The 15,158-nt window shown below is 34.8% G+C and overlaps 5 protein-coding genes across 5 annotated transcripts; 1 reads left to right on the forward strand and 4 right to left on the reverse strand.

The window, feature by feature from the left end:
• Positions 1-480: 480 nt before the first annotated feature.
• Positions 481-1,520, reverse strand: PHYBLDRAFT_72427 (hypothetical protein; the record flags this gene model as incomplete). Its single annotated transcript, XM_018442654.1, has 3 exons — positions 481-751; positions 785-1,056; positions 1,356-1,520. The coding sequence occupies 3 exons, from the start codon at positions 1,518-1,520 to the stop codon at positions 481-483; spliced, it is 708 nt and encodes a 235-aa protein (XP_018283477.1).
• Positions 1,521-2,861: 1,341 nt separating this feature from the next.
• PHYBLDRAFT_176203 (hypothetical protein) lies at positions 2,862-4,006 on the forward strand (the record flags this gene model as incomplete). The annotated part of the gene is made up of 5 exons (XM_018437684.1): positions 2,862-3,134; positions 3,187-3,260; positions 3,314-3,509; positions 3,582-3,731; positions 3,842-4,006. 5 exons carry the CDS (start codon positions 2,862-2,864, stop codon positions 4,004-4,006), a joined length of 858 nt encoding a protein of 285 aa, XP_018283478.1.
• A 1,520-nt stretch (positions 4,007-5,526) lies between these two features.
• On the reverse strand, positions 5,527-6,054 carry PHYBLDRAFT_102312 (hypothetical protein; the record flags this gene model as incomplete). Its single annotated transcript, XM_018427705.1, has 1 exon — positions 5,527-6,054. A coding segment is annotated over one exon (528 nt), but the record flags the coding sequence as incomplete, so codon positions are not given.
• Positions 6,055-6,261: 207 nt separating this feature from the next.
• Positions 6,262-7,263, reverse strand: PHYBLDRAFT_153524 (hypothetical protein; the record flags this gene model as incomplete). Its single annotated transcript, XM_018433172.1, has 3 exons — positions 6,262-6,701; positions 6,762-6,953; positions 7,116-7,263. The coding sequence occupies 3 exons, from the start codon at positions 7,261-7,263 to the stop codon at positions 6,262-6,264; spliced, it is 780 nt and encodes a 259-aa protein (XP_018283480.1).
• Positions 7,264-13,817: 6,554 nt separating this feature from the next.
• On the reverse strand, positions 13,818-14,733 carry PHYBLDRAFT_153525 (hypothetical protein; the record flags this gene model as incomplete). The annotated part of the gene is made up of 4 exons (XM_018433173.1): positions 13,818-13,926; positions 14,018-14,157; positions 14,477-14,545; positions 14,689-14,733. The coding sequence occupies 4 exons, from the start codon at positions 14,731-14,733 to the stop codon at positions 13,818-13,820; spliced, it is 363 nt and encodes a 120-aa protein (XP_018283481.1).
• Positions 14,734-15,158: the final 425 nt, after the last annotated feature.

Here is a 15,158-nt window from a genome sequence, read left to right on the forward strand (position 1 = left end):
AATCATCTTTTTTTCTCGTAAAGTCTATAATTGTCGCAGAGGACATAGGTCGCTTTGGTCAATTAGAATCGTCTGTAACGAAGTGAGAGTTCCCCTTATCACTATCTTCTTTATTACTACTGTGTTGCGCCCCTTTTCCCCCCATCCCAACTATCTCTCTATTCGCGTGCGTGTAACTCCTCTTCCTTATCGAAGAAACCATCGAACACACCGCACCGTAAATAAAAGACCTATCCTACATCCCAATATTACAATTCCAGCAATGGTGGATTCCACCAAAAATGAAACGTCATAAAAAATACGGCGACAATGGATACACAAAATGGCTAGTATCATACTTGCCACCGCTTGTTTGGAATAAAGAAATGAAGGTGAGATGGAGCGAGGGAAGGACAAACTAGAGAGTACATGTTGGACGTTGGACGATAATGGTTGAACACCAAAGAAGTGATTTCACACCTCCAGCCAGACCGACCATTTTTACGGACAAAGGAAGATAAAGTGAGCTGCTATATTGGATGTGTTTTGACACAGACGGCATTTTGGATAAGGAAAATTTGCAGGTAGAATTTCATTGAGACAGAATCTACAAGAAAGTTTGTCAAGGAGAAAACGATACCAGACGTTCCATGAAGAGTGGTGGATGACCATGCACCAGAAAAACTTGCATTTAGCCAGAGAGATAACTGGGCTAAAGGTAGTTGGAGACGGAACAGAGAATACAATGATACGAAAGATTTTGGGAGTAATGCTATCAACAGAGCAGTGTGGTGCAGCCACTCACTCTAGTACATGAGAGAGATCGATTCTACCAATATCTTGTATCGTATTGGTCGGAGAAGGGTCAGGTATACAGTCCCGTAGTTGAGAACCAATCAGAAGAAGAAGTCCTCTCTGATGAGATTTACGGAAGTAAGAAATATGATTACAAAAACGCACTACCTCAGAGGGAAGAAGATGATGAAGACAGCAGAGAATATTGTCATAAATAAAAGCATCTGACAACATCACTTTACTGTGCCCTTTAGATGTGCCGAGACCTTGACCAACTGAAACCTAAACAGAAGAAAGGGGAAGTGTCAAACATTTAGTGGCAGATAACAAATAGTTCGGTGGAGTAAGGGGTAGAAGATTAAAAGTATCTATAAGAAAACCTAGTGAGTGTAAGCTGGTAGTGAAATACTGGTGTCAAAGAGAAGGATAAAGCAAAGATAAAAGTGGATCTATTGTATGACTAAGACTACAAGTAATATAGCTAATATAAAAAGAGGCAAACGAAGAGGGTTCCAAGCTCACAAGAAGTCGTATCCATCGTAATTGTAGAGCAAGCTGACGTCACGTGGGATCCAAAATACCAAGCTCTCCTGCTTTTTTTTCGGTACACTGAAATAGTCATTTTTGATTGAAGGGAACATTTGGTGCATGAGAAACTGATATCCACAAGAGCGTACTTGATGTAAAATGTCTAATGGAAGAGGTGTCATGTGTAGAACATCCAAGAGTGTGAAGAAAATCAACATATTAAGCACTGCGACTTGACCGAGAACAGAAATTATACACTGGGAAAATGGGTTCACATACACATGTGCGGAAATGGGTGTGTTTAGTTTAAAAATATGCTTCGATTTGGGTGACCTGTAAACTATGGGCAGAGTACCTTAGACACTAGGTTCGTGACGAGCTGAAGACTAGTGTGGTGTCAAAGCAAGGTGCCACAGATATGAATAATTCGTATTCTCCATATGGCAATTACATATGTACACTATAGGCGTTTGTCTAAAACTTATAGTTTTATTAAAATACTTAAAAGTGCGAGCTGATCCTGGATCTGATGGGGTTCCCCTTACTATAGTTACACATATCTTCAACACTAGAGTATAGGAACTTATACACTACTTTTTGTTCAAATATATCCAATCACGATAGCCTCTTTATTGCTCTCAACCTGTAACACACTATCGTAAATTTGATATCTCCTTAATATTACCATTTTGATGGCCGTGTTTAATTGTAGAGAGTATTTTTGGCAATATGGCCTATAAGAAAGAAAGAAAAAAGTTAGAATAATTTTATAGGATGACGGCATAAAGTATATTTACTAACCTTGGCTAATCCGGATGGCCATTGTGAAGAGGATGCATCAGAAGAAGTTAAAACGCGAGTGTCTATGACAACAGAAACAATTATTATTTTTTAGTTGTATGTATATATATAGTATTTTAAAGAGATCGTCTTACCAAAGAAAAACGGAGGTATATAAAAGTGCAAGAGAGGCAGAGTAAGTGTGTGCTTGCTTATTGCAGTAAAATAAATTAATTATTTTAATGTTTGTAAGGAAGTATTTTATTTTGTCAAGAAAATATGTCTTACCAGAAAAACGCGTGAATATAATAAAAGTTGGAAAGAGAGAGAGAAAAAAAGAATACAAGAAAAAATGAAACAAAACCGAAATCAGAAAAAAAAAAAAAGAATAAAAAAGACAAAAGGACAAAACGGGAAATAGGAAGGACAAGATAAAAAAAGAAAAGAAAAGAAGTGTGTGTGTTTGAAACAAAAAAGAAAAAAAAAACCAATTGAGTCCAAAAAGATAATATAATGACGGATTGTCATCCCAAAGTTACAAGCGGATATTTTTGATATATTTACAGTTCCATTTAGTATACTTATATAAAGAAGTTGTTTGGAATATCATAACACTTCTTGCTTACACACACACACATACTCTCTCTCTTCCACTTCTTCACTTGCTCACATACATACTTGCTTGTAAGAAATAAATCATTAATTTGAAATCAAACATTGTGAATTAAAAGTTAAAAATTAAACAACTGAAAAATATACTTTATTTAATATTATAGATCATGACTGGAATACGCCAAATTGCTCCTAATCCGTCTGATGAATACAAAAATCTTTTAGCCAAGATGAAAGAAATGGAGAAATCCATGGTCGATGTACGTGGTGAACTCACCACGATGCATAAAGCCATTTGTGCTGGCTTTGGACAAGGAAATGGACCCCAGACATCTGCTTCTGTTTCTCTTGATAATCCTTCCGTTGCTGCCAGTTCCATTGTCAGAATTCCTGCTGGCATCGCTTCTGAAATCAGCTGTGAAAACAAGGACAAAGTCTTTGTAAGTATTACTATATCCAATATTTCAACCATTAACCATTTTTGTTAAATAGAAGTTGATTCGAGGGTACATGCGGAGGGACAAATTTACTTCCAATGATCCTGCCCTTGTCAGCGCCATGCCCTTGTCAGCGCCAACGAGGCAAAGCCAAGGTGGGAAACGGATGTCTTCTTTAATAGAAGCCCCAACAAGGAGATCGTTGCCAATCTTCTTAGTTACCTGCTCCCAAAGTTTGTTGGGCAGGGTATAAAAACAAGCGAATTCAGTACTATGGTGCACACAAACTTCTGGAGCATAACTCGTAAGGACAGGGAAGATCCTATGGTGAGAGCTGCCACTAACGCTCGTGGAAGACGAGCTGCAAGAGAAACTGAAGTGAGTGTTGTTTTATATTTCAGCCCAAATTCAACCATAGAATTAATATTAATATATAAAACAAAATTACAGCACTTCAACCGCCGCGTAATGGCATATGTGTCAAACAAGGATTCAATTGATGCTTTAATGAAGAGAAACTGTTCTGGGCTGATGATCGAATCAGCAATGTCTGAAGGCGAGTCAGAGGACGAGTTTCTTGGGAGACCTTGCAAGCGCATTGTATAGGTTACCAGTCTTTTTTGGAGAAGTGATGAGGTAAATAATTTTGCAAGAAATAATTTTCTATATTTGAATAATATTTAACATATTATATATAAATATGTTTTTAGTTTAATAGCCTCATCTTCAACATTGATGAGATTGTGAGAGCAAACTTGGGTAACAACATTCGCCAATTGTTAGACAGAAATCTCACTAGCCTGTCTGAGAAACCAGTTCCCGATGACGTCGCGTTGTGTTTCCCTCCGTGGACCCTTAGAGATGGGCCACAATAAAAATAATAAAAATTATTGCTTATCTCATCTTATTTATTCTCATCTTCACAAACTCAATGCTGACGATTTATATAGAGATAGTAATTATTTTTCTCTGTCCTTTTTTGTTATCGTCATTTACTATTCTTTTTCTTTTTTAAAAAAGAAAGAAAGGAAAGAAAGGATATTTATTATTGTTTTTTAAGCATAAAGCTTTTTTGGTAAGGCAATTACCAGTTTTTTTTTTGGACAAGTCGTGTTGCATGATTAGCAATTGCTACTTCTAAAGAGATTTTATGTATAGGTAAAATTGAATGATAGTTTGATGGCAAAGGTGTTAAACCACAAATGTCAACTCCATCTTTCTCTCGTGATTTATCTCCAAGTAATGGAAGCCAGTTGACAAACGCAAATACATGTTGATCATGATGAGTGGAATCGGCTTCATAGTAGGGCGACGTTGGAGGAGGAGTAAATGAATGAATGAAGATATACTTGATTTGACAAGTGAAGGTTGTTTCTGTACTTCCATCACTGCCAAGAAACAATGATTGGACATATGATCCGCGGCCAGTGGTGCCATTATTGCCATAGTACACTTGGCCAAGAATATTGATTGATTTCCACTTTATAATCTGATTGTCGACAAAAAATGGAGAGGCAGCAGCATTTTGATAATGGACGAGATCAGGAGTGAGGTACGCGAGTTTGTAGTATTCCAACAAATGGGGATAATCAATATCACCCATTGAAGAAGGTTTACTAACTGAAAGTGGGAAGGATGTAGGTGGGAGAGGTTCGTTGCCTAAGATAGGAATTCTGGTAGTTTCAGAAGAATCCACAAATGCTTGCAAAATGAATGGTGGCTGAACAATTGTGGAGGAGGCATATGGCGAGGTAAGGACAGGTGTGGATAAACAGACAAGTTTGGAAAGGACAGGAAGAAAGGGAGCTTGAGTGGGACATGTGAGAGCAGAATTAACAAAATCACTTTTGTATATATCTTCAACAAAGCATCTCATAAACGTGGCTTCAAAACCGTCCTTGCCGTTTGTGCTGATATTCTTGAGTAGGCCATTGTATCTCTCGAATGCAAAAAATCAATAACTATACACTGGTCCAAAATCGAGAATAGTTTCTCGAAGATGGAGGTGTAAGTGCATATTACAGGTAAGGATCGTGGCGGTGTAAATCTCGTTGCATTTTTCACAATTTTTTTCGAGATGTCTATGGGCGGTATTAATATCATCAAATGTAATGCTGGGCTTTACGAGGTGGCGGCATGCATGGACAAAATCAATCCAGTTATTGAAATGCAAGGATGAGAGCACCGACTTCATCACCACAGGAGAATACACCAATACCCACGACTTCCACTCGTCTGCTTTCATAAATGCAATTTTTTTGCCGATTTTGCTTCTCAATGCAGTATATCCCCTTGGCACAATCATCTTATCAGCTATATTTTGCATGGCGGTGAAATCTCTGTCTCCAAGAATACCACGTTCAATCCACTGATCCATCGTTATTTTTGCTGTCCTTAAGAACAGGTTGTGCATGGGATCAATGATCGTTCCACGTACTAGATCAAAGTATCCAAGGCAGTGCAACTGCGACCATCGAACACCATTTTTGATTTCCAGATGCTGCCTTTCTGAGATGGTAACTGCGTTCTTCCACTCCTCAGCATGCAGCCTATTTTCCTCACAGTTACGACGACACCACTCAGACTCTTTAAATCCACGGAAATCAATCTTGCTTGTGCTGTCAAGACGAGTGAAATGACGGTTGCACTTAAAGCATGCGCAAGTGCTATTGTGCGCAGTAAATCTGCTTGTATTTCTGGCAGCTGGGATGTCGCAGGCAACCATCATCAATGCAGCACGAATCATTTCACCAGCAGGAGACTCGAATGTTGGGATTCTTACTCCACGATACAGCTGTATCAACTCATCTACAATTGGCTCAAGATAGTTATTTATCTCGTCGGTTTTAGGCACCTCGGGACTAGGCATAAGTCCTACGAGGATTACGTTCTCGGCTTTAAACCGGTCACTGCGAGGCAAGTTGTCGATGGTCAAGTAGATTGCACCACAAGAGTATGTCACTTTATCAAATGGCTGGAACCAGTCAATATTGAGCGTCAGCATCAGCGAACGAGACTGCTCAACAAATGAAACGCCATTACTATCCTTGAGTTCTTTCCAAACCGCACCATCGTACACATCGCACATTGTGTCCACTAATTTTGGTCCTGTATTCCATTGACGTATCTTTTATTCGAAGCCTGGACGATTAAAAAGAATCTTGAAAGCATTTTTGATGGACTGGTAATGGAAACTACGCTTGGGAACCAAAGCACCAGACGAAGATTTCTTTATCAATTCACAGTTACAATCTGCACGAGCACCTTTCTTTACAAAGACGCAGCAAGGAGGAACAGATTGATTTTCTTCGTAAATTGCATGACAATCCTCGCAGGCCACAAACCGTCTTATGCCCTTGGAGAGCTCACATAATCCCGTCATACGCTGAATACCAGGCAGACTTGTGGGAAGCTGGAAGTCCCGCTCGTAAATCTTCAAGAGCTCGTTGATGAACTCAATCAAGACAGCTGCACCCTTGTTGACCACGTAGCGGGATGCAAATAGCACAGTGAATGTTGCGATGAATCTGTGTACAGGATTCTCAGGCATACTACTGTTTGAAAACACGCCTATTTAAAAATATTAATTTTTTTCACTTTTTTTAGATATTTTTTGACTTTCATACGAACATTCAGTGTCAACTTCTTCAACATCAATATCAACAGTATTTTCTCCATTCTCATTGCTCTCATACTCAAAGTCCATGTCATTGAAATCGACATCGACCTCATTGTCAACTGACATAGGGGAGATATCCAAAACGGGTAAGTCAGACTGACGTGCAAGAACTTCCACGGATCCAGATTCTTGGACTACAATAGCTACAAATATGGAATATAATAAGAAAGTTGTTTTTTTTTGATACCCAAATAAAAATGTCTTACGCTCCACATCAATGTTCATTACACGTCTCTGCGCACCCGTGTTTAATATAAAAGTTATTAGTATATAAAAAGGCAAATTTTATATTCTAAAAGACATACCAAGTTCACTTCTGATAGCATCTTTTAAAGCTGCTTTCTTGCCATGACGCTGGGCAGTTCTCTTTGACACTAAGGTGTATCCATTATAATTTTTAATGCACTCAGTACAATAGCACTCTTCAAAGTTTTGTTCGATAGTAGAAGACATGACGTTTGTGTTTTTTTAATAATGAAATAAAAGGGAAACAGGTGATAAATTTATCTATTCACAAAGACTTTATAGTAATAAATAAAATAACTTTTGTTGCTTGTTATATCCGAGCCAATAGAATGTAGTAAAAGTAGGTTTTTTTTTTATTTGAACACAAAAAGTGGTGATGAGATGAAAAATACCCTACATATACACTATCACTGAATTATTTCAGGACTAGTGTATTCAGAGGTGCTTTTCCAGTGATATAACCATTCTGATAGTGGTGTCTAACAATGAAAACGCCAGAGTCTTGGAGAAGTTAATCTTTGTGCTGAAGGCCTTACTATATAGGTCAAGTCAGTAGTAAAGGTGATCAAGATCGTAGTTTGTTTGAACAAAAACTAAAGCATCATCTGCATAGGCTAGACGTTTGATGGCAGGTGGTGCGGGTGGTTAGAAGACAGCACTCTCACGCCCAAAAGAATAGCCTTGACATTTTGCCCTGAAGGATTAGAGAAAGACACTAAACTCAGGACATGCAGTCACAACAAATTAGTCTGGCAAGATAGAAATGTTGTATCCCATCAAAAAATGTCGTCTCTGCAAGATTACTAATAAAAAATATAAAATGAATTTTTCACAGTGGGGCAAAATGAGTTGTAGTTATTAAAAGAAAGTTTTTTTTTTCAAGAACAGAGATATAATAAAATAATTCGTACTTCTAGATATATTTGCTTGACAAAGGCTAGCAGTTTACAGTAAGAGATTAAAAGAGAATACTATAGTATACTAAACTCACTCAGCTGACAATAACAGTAAAGAACATATATTATGTTAAACAGAAGTATACATATTCTGTTTTATTAAAGTTAAAATAATGGTCTACAAAAAGCATAACTAAAGATTTATAGACTCAGTTTGAAATAACACAAATTTATATCTTTGTACTTTATGTAATTCAACTAAATGCTTGATTATCTCGCGTTCTAGTAATTCGTTTTTGCTGAAAACAAGTGCATTAAAGAGCTAGAGACGATAAAAAACGAGTGGAATAAGAGGCGCGGCGGGCTTTTAAATAAATCGAATTTTCGGAGTATGAATTAGCTTGAAAATTGAAATCCGCTACTTACTCCTGCAGTGGGAAAGTGTTGTTTTCAGTCTCCATTCGAGTAGTATTAAAAGACAGAATAGATACCATTAGGGTGTTTTAAATGGAAATATTTCCATCGGCGAGTGTAAAAGGTAAGTCAGCTTCAAAAAGGATTCTGAAACTAGTGAAGTATATGTAAAAAATATGTAAATCAAAAAAGCTTCAAAAGGTTTCTTTTAGATTTTTAGAAGTTGATTATTTTTTACAGAACTTTACATAAGGAAGTTCAGTAATATATTTTTATATTAGATGTTATTAGCTAATTAATAGAGTATGGATAGAAAATAAAAACCTTGAATTCCAAGATCTTTAAACTTGAAACACCCTATTTTATCAGACACGGATTTAATATGAAATGTCAAATTGGACAATATGCTCCCTGGTTAAGAATTGTAAAGATAGACGAAAAAGAAAATATATTCTTATTATAAGAGCTGTATCTTATCAGGTTTAATAAAATATATATGTTTATTTGATTTATATAAGATTTTCAAATATATTTAACTGAAATAAAACAAAACTAAGAATCTTATCAACTAAGAATTTAATAATTTTATTTGATGTTGGAATATCAAGTTTTATTGAAAAATAAAAAAAAGGAAAACACTATTATACAAAAAACACTTCACAACTTATTGAGAACAAGTATACATTCTAAATATCAGTTAAATATTGGATATTATCAATAATAATAATAATAATAAAAATAAAATCCAAAGAAAAATAAAAAAAATATAATTAAATATTAAAAACAATTTATCCTTCACTTGTTTATTGAATTTTTTAAACATCTGCTTTGATTTGATTAAATCAAATCCGTTTTTATATAAATTTATTTTATTTATAGACACGGAGTCTTTGTTCCCTTTAATTCTCTCTGATATTTGTTTATTCTTATTGTGTTTAAAGAAGACATTGCACTTGCGATTTATATCAGTTTACTCTTATGATACCCCTGACTTAAACAATCGATATATATATTGAAGATTGTTCTGTAATATATACTTTTCTTTGATTGTATTCTATATGTTTGATTATTTCTAAGAGCATCTCTAACGATCAGGTAATTTTATCTTTTCTTAAAATCAAACATCACAACTCTAGATAAAAAAAATCACTTCACCCATCAGTTCAATTTAGTTTTTTTTAACATAAATTATGGGAGTATTTGCATCAATAAATTTTAAATCCTTGTCGAAGTTGCCACAAAGATAAAAAAAAAAGGCTATATTTTTTCCATAAAATAAAATAATTCAGACTTGTGAATATAACGCTTTACCAAACTTTTATATTTCAGATAGAAGCTGATATAAATTTGACTGTTTGAGATATGCGAAGATAACAAATTTTAAAATAAAATATATAGAGCAAATAAAAATAAAATGTTGATAATTAATATAAATGAAGAAGAATAATTAAAGAAGGCTTGTACTAGTTTAAAAGCCTTGATTAATACAATAAAAAGAGAACCTGGTTTGGTCGGGTAAAATTCAATATATATATATATTATAGTCATTATATATGTATCCGATTAGTTCCTGTGCTTACTTTAAATATAGTTCAGACGATAAAACGATTGTGAGGTTACACGTAGATAGAAAATACAAGAAGCTTCTTTTATAAAACATATAAATATATTAATATAGTTTGTACTTAAACTATAAACTCTGAGCCACTTTACTATACTCAGACATTTTCTTATAATAAACCATGTGTTTCACAATTGAATACATATACATCACAGATATATATTATTTTCGGTAATGTTTTCCGTAATATCTGAGTTAGTACTCACTTGAAGCTGCTAACAGTCCAAATTGGGAATTATAATAGAGGTCGCAAATCACATAAATATGGTGTACACATAAATGTTACCTAAACAGTTCTTTTGTGTACATTATACTTTTCCTACAAATGGCCTGATGTTTTTGTTTAATAAAACACAAAGCCTTGTATGAAGTAGTCGCACTTTATTAAACGAGTGAATCTAAGTCAAATTATGTAGTAGCATATATCAAATGTTGCTTGTTGAAAATTTTAAATATGAGTAAGAGCGTCATTGGGATCGAAGAAGGTGTCGGAATTATGGTGGTATGAATACTATATGACTTGGAGAGTTGAAGGTCAGCTCTGAGAATGGTGACATATAACACTTCAGGTATAGAGAAATATTGTATATGACTTCCGAGTGTTGAGGTTTTATTATATGGCCATTATTTCGATTTTTATTTTTCAGTGATTATAAAATAAAAGAATAATATTGTTGGTGGTGGCGATTCTGGTAGTTTTGTAAAGTTGATGGCGGGATGGTGGGATGGCGGGATGGAGGGAATGTAGGAAGAGGATTGACGCCATCGTTAAATAGAATTTTTATTTTATTTTGGTTACGGCGCAGTGAAGGCCACTTTAATATACCGTCCTCTCTGGGCGATTGTAAGTGATCACAAGACGGTCTTTCAACCTATGTATGGGTAACAGTATCCCTGTCAATGGACCCTGCTATGATCCTTTAGCTTAGGGATACACAAAGCTGTCTGCGCAACCAATTGGTAATACCAATTTACAAAAAAGTGCATTCTGTCCGAATTATCGAGTAGAATCCTTAGGTTGTAAAAAGACACAAAAAGAAATAGACAATATGTATATTTTGTATCAGTGCAGCAATTGTATTGGTAGACAATTGGGCGAGTGTGCGAGTGTGCGTATGTGCGTGTGTTGGATAAAAGAAAAGAAAAATATATGATAGTAAGCCCAAAATATGATAGCAGGTTATATATATATAGTTTGGGAGTAGCTTCTGGTGTGTAACCGTATATTGAATAAAAGGAAAATAAATATATATGATAGTGTATCCAAAATATGATAGAGGCTCGTATATATATATATTTTGGGAGTAGCTTTTGGTGTGTGTCCGTGTGTTGAATAATAATAATAAAATATACAAGATAATATATCCAAAATATGATAGAGGCTCATATATGTATATAGTTCGGGAGTAGCTTCTGGTGTGTGCCAGTGTGTTGAATAATAATAATAACATATATAAGATAATATAATCCAAAACATGATAACAGTTTATATATATTTAGTTCGAAAGTTACTTTTGGTTTATGAATATCACCCTTTTCATTTTGACTTGGTAATATTTTTCTGTAGGCTCTTGCTTTTTTGGTGTAAAATGTTTGATGCTTTTTGATCCAATTTCATTAAGTATAATTATAGAAGAATGTGTATGGATCTGGATAGTGTGTTATTTATGAAACATACTAGAAAACATAGTTTAAATTATATTATTATATATAGCTTCTATCATACATTAAAAGTATTAACAAAAATATAAATAACAATGCGATTGTGAATGATTTGTAAATATATACCGTGGAATAAAAATCGGCTATAGAAGTATATTCCAATATATCTTGTATTATTATCTATAGATTAAACCCAATCTAATTTTAATTAGAATCTTGAGGAGACAGGATATATGAACAATTTTGGAATTATTTGAGAGAGGTATGATACAAGCTATATATTTATAAGAAAGCAAAACTATTATTACTAGCATATATGTTTTTACGATATTATTATCTTCTGGATTCCGACGGCCCAAGATTGCTGGAAATATCCCTTCAGTCCAGATCGAGCTCAATAGGCGGCCGATCCGGACAGGACCATATTGCTGATATAACATATTCGGTTTTTATTGGTTAACTGAAATTGTAGTTCTTATTAATCATACATATGTTTTATTTTTATACTGGGCCGACTTCTGTCTACTATGAGATGTAATATTATATGAATGACGATTCCCAAAAGGAATGAATATTCTCAAAAAGGATGACGGGATGGATGAATGGGGGAATGTAGAAGGAGGATGCAAGCCACCGTAAAAAAAAGTTTTTTTTGTTATGATTATGGCGCAGTGAAGGCCACTTTAATATATCATCCTGTCTGAGCGATTGTAAGTGAGAACTAGGCGGTTTTTAAGTCTATGTATGGGGAACAGTATCCCTGTCAATTGATTCTGCTATGTTATTTTAGCTTATTGATACACAAAAACCGCCTGCGCAACCAATTGGTAATAACAGTTTACAAAAAAGTGCATTCTGTCCGAATTATGGATTATAATCCTTAGTTTGTAAGAAAATATAAAAGGAACATACAATCAAGTATATTTTGTACCAGTTCAGCCAATATATTGGTAGACAATTGGGTGAGTGTGCGTATGTGTGTGTGGTGGATTAAAGAAAAGACATATATATAGTATCTGTCACACATTTAATATATTAATAAAAAGAAAAAAACAATGCGATAGTTAATGATCCATCGAGCTATTTCGTGGATCAAACTGTTATAAGAACATATTAAATTAATTCCTATTTAGTTTATATAATTTTCAGTAAGATATTATATCACTACAAAAAAGGAGCGATTCAGAGAGTGATTTTAAAAGCTATTATAAGCATTCTTTATAATCATTAGTTGAATTGCCAATTTTTTCTTAGTGGATCTATTTCTAATAAAGATCTCAAGCAGTGCGATGAACATGATGTCAGTTTATTAGAGTGTTCAGAATAATTTTTTTTTCTATATGCGCTTTCTTTCTTTCATAACATTTAATTATATAACTAAAAGTTAATTCTATGATATATATTCCATATCAAAACCTTTATATAAAGTATAGATTCCTTTTATTCTTATATGTTTTATTAAAACATTCTTGTTATTATATTTGCTTATTATCTAATATAAAAACCCGATACTCTCAATATTATATATTACTATGCCCAGTTGTGAAAACTTTTAGTTCTCTTGTAATACATTTATATATATAATTTAAGACTAGATATCTGCTCTTATCGACTATAGCAATTCGGTAAATAAAAAAAAAACTAATTGCATTTTAAACATGTCAATAATATTTTTAATTTATGAGACTTGCTTTAATAAAAAGCTGGGATAATATAAAGAGTCTCTTGATATGCTCTTATAGTCTATACATATATATATATGGACCACTTTCTCTTTCATATTCCAACTAAAGTGGTACAGTTTTACAACCTTTCTTTTAAGAAATAATATATTAATATATAACATATGTGTCAAGTAAATTTTTATATAAAATCAATTCACGAAAATGGGTAGCCATATAAGAAATTCGGGTTTTTAAAATGAAAGTCTTTATATTGCTTCTAGTCAGAGCAATCAATCCATTGATCTACAATTTTCTATGCATGCTGCTATGTCATCATCTAATGACGAAAGCATAAAATTTTTTCACAGTTATTTAGTAAGAGTGCCAGCCAGACCATCTCTGTTTTCCTCTTGTGCATGGTAAGTCTATTATTTCCTTTTCATTTGTGTTGAGGGAGTAGTATAGTCTATAGATATACTAATCTTGACCTTTTTTCTATGTGAATCAGCGGCGTGTCGGATGGATGGGTGTTGGTGTGGTGTGGATGGGGGGTGTGGTGGGTGTGGTGGGTGTGGTGGGTGTGGTGGGTGTGGGGTAGTTTAGTTTCCCCTCTCTAGTTAGTTTACGTAGTGGGTAGTCTTTAGATATAGCTTTCGTTTATCCCTTTAGCTTAGCTTAGATTGATAGTTTCGTTCCCTGTTCACCTTTTATTTTTTAAGCCCATAGCTAGCCTCACACCCCAGCGTTCCCGATCTCCTCCCCACTCCGTTCTCTTCCACGAAGTCAGGACAGGTCTACGCCCTGTGGAGGATGGATCCGCCTTTATAGGTGGTGAACTAAGATTCTGACGATATATTTGAATATTAATAAAATTTTTTTTTTAAACCATTTTTGTCTGCCCATAAATACAATGTCTGCTTTACAAATGATTGAGAGAAACACTTTATTATTAGAAGAAAACTGAATAAAACAATGCGTGAGAAAAATAATATGAGTTTATTTTTTATTTAAAAATATCAAGTTTTAATAGTAGTGTATTTTTTATATGGGCGAGAAGTGGGCGGTGTGAGTGGGTGATCCGTGTGGGTGGTCCGTGTGGGTGGTCCGTGTGGGTGGTCCGTGTGGGTGGTCCGTGTGAGTAGTCAGTCTGACAGAGTTTTGACATTCATGGCGCATGCTAATGACGAGAGATTAACATCGCGAGACTTTTTGTTAGGTGGCGTCCGCTTGGTCTAGACCCAGTCGCGTAAAAGTATACTGAAAGGCGTGAGCTTTGAAAATTATGTCCGATGGGATGGAATTAGATGGGATGGGACGGAATTGAATGGCGTCATTGGGATCGAAGAAGGTGTCGGAATTATGGTGGTATGAATACTATATGACTTGGAGAGTTGAAGGTCAGCTCTGAGAATGGTGACATATAACACTTCAGGTATAGAGAAATATTGTATATGACTTCCGAGTGTTGAGGTTTTATTATATGGCCATTATTTCGATTTTTATTTTTCAGTGATTATAAAATAAAAGAATAATATTGTTGGTGGTGGCGATTCTGGTAGTTTTGTAAAGTTGATGGCGGGATGGTGGGATGGCGGGATGGAGGGAATGTAGGAAGAGGATTGACGCCATCGTTAAATAGAATTTTTATTTTATTTTGGTTACGGCGCAGTGAAGGCCACTTTAATATACCGTCCTCTCTGGGCGATTGTAAGTGATCACAAGACGGTCTTTCAACCTATGTATGGGTAACAGTATCCCTGTCAATGGACCCTGCTATGATCCTTTAGCTTAGGGATACACAAAGCTGTCTGCGCAACCAATTGGTAATACCAATTTACAAAAAAG

This window comes from Phycomyces blakesleeanus (genome assembly GCF_001638985.1).
Source record: "Phycomyces blakesleeanus NRRL 1555(-) unplaced genomic scaffold PHYBLscaffold_45, whole genome shotgun sequence".
Taxonomy (NCBI): domain Eukaryota; kingdom Fungi; phylum Mucoromycota; class Mucoromycetes; order Mucorales; family Phycomycetaceae; genus Phycomyces; species Phycomyces blakesleeanus.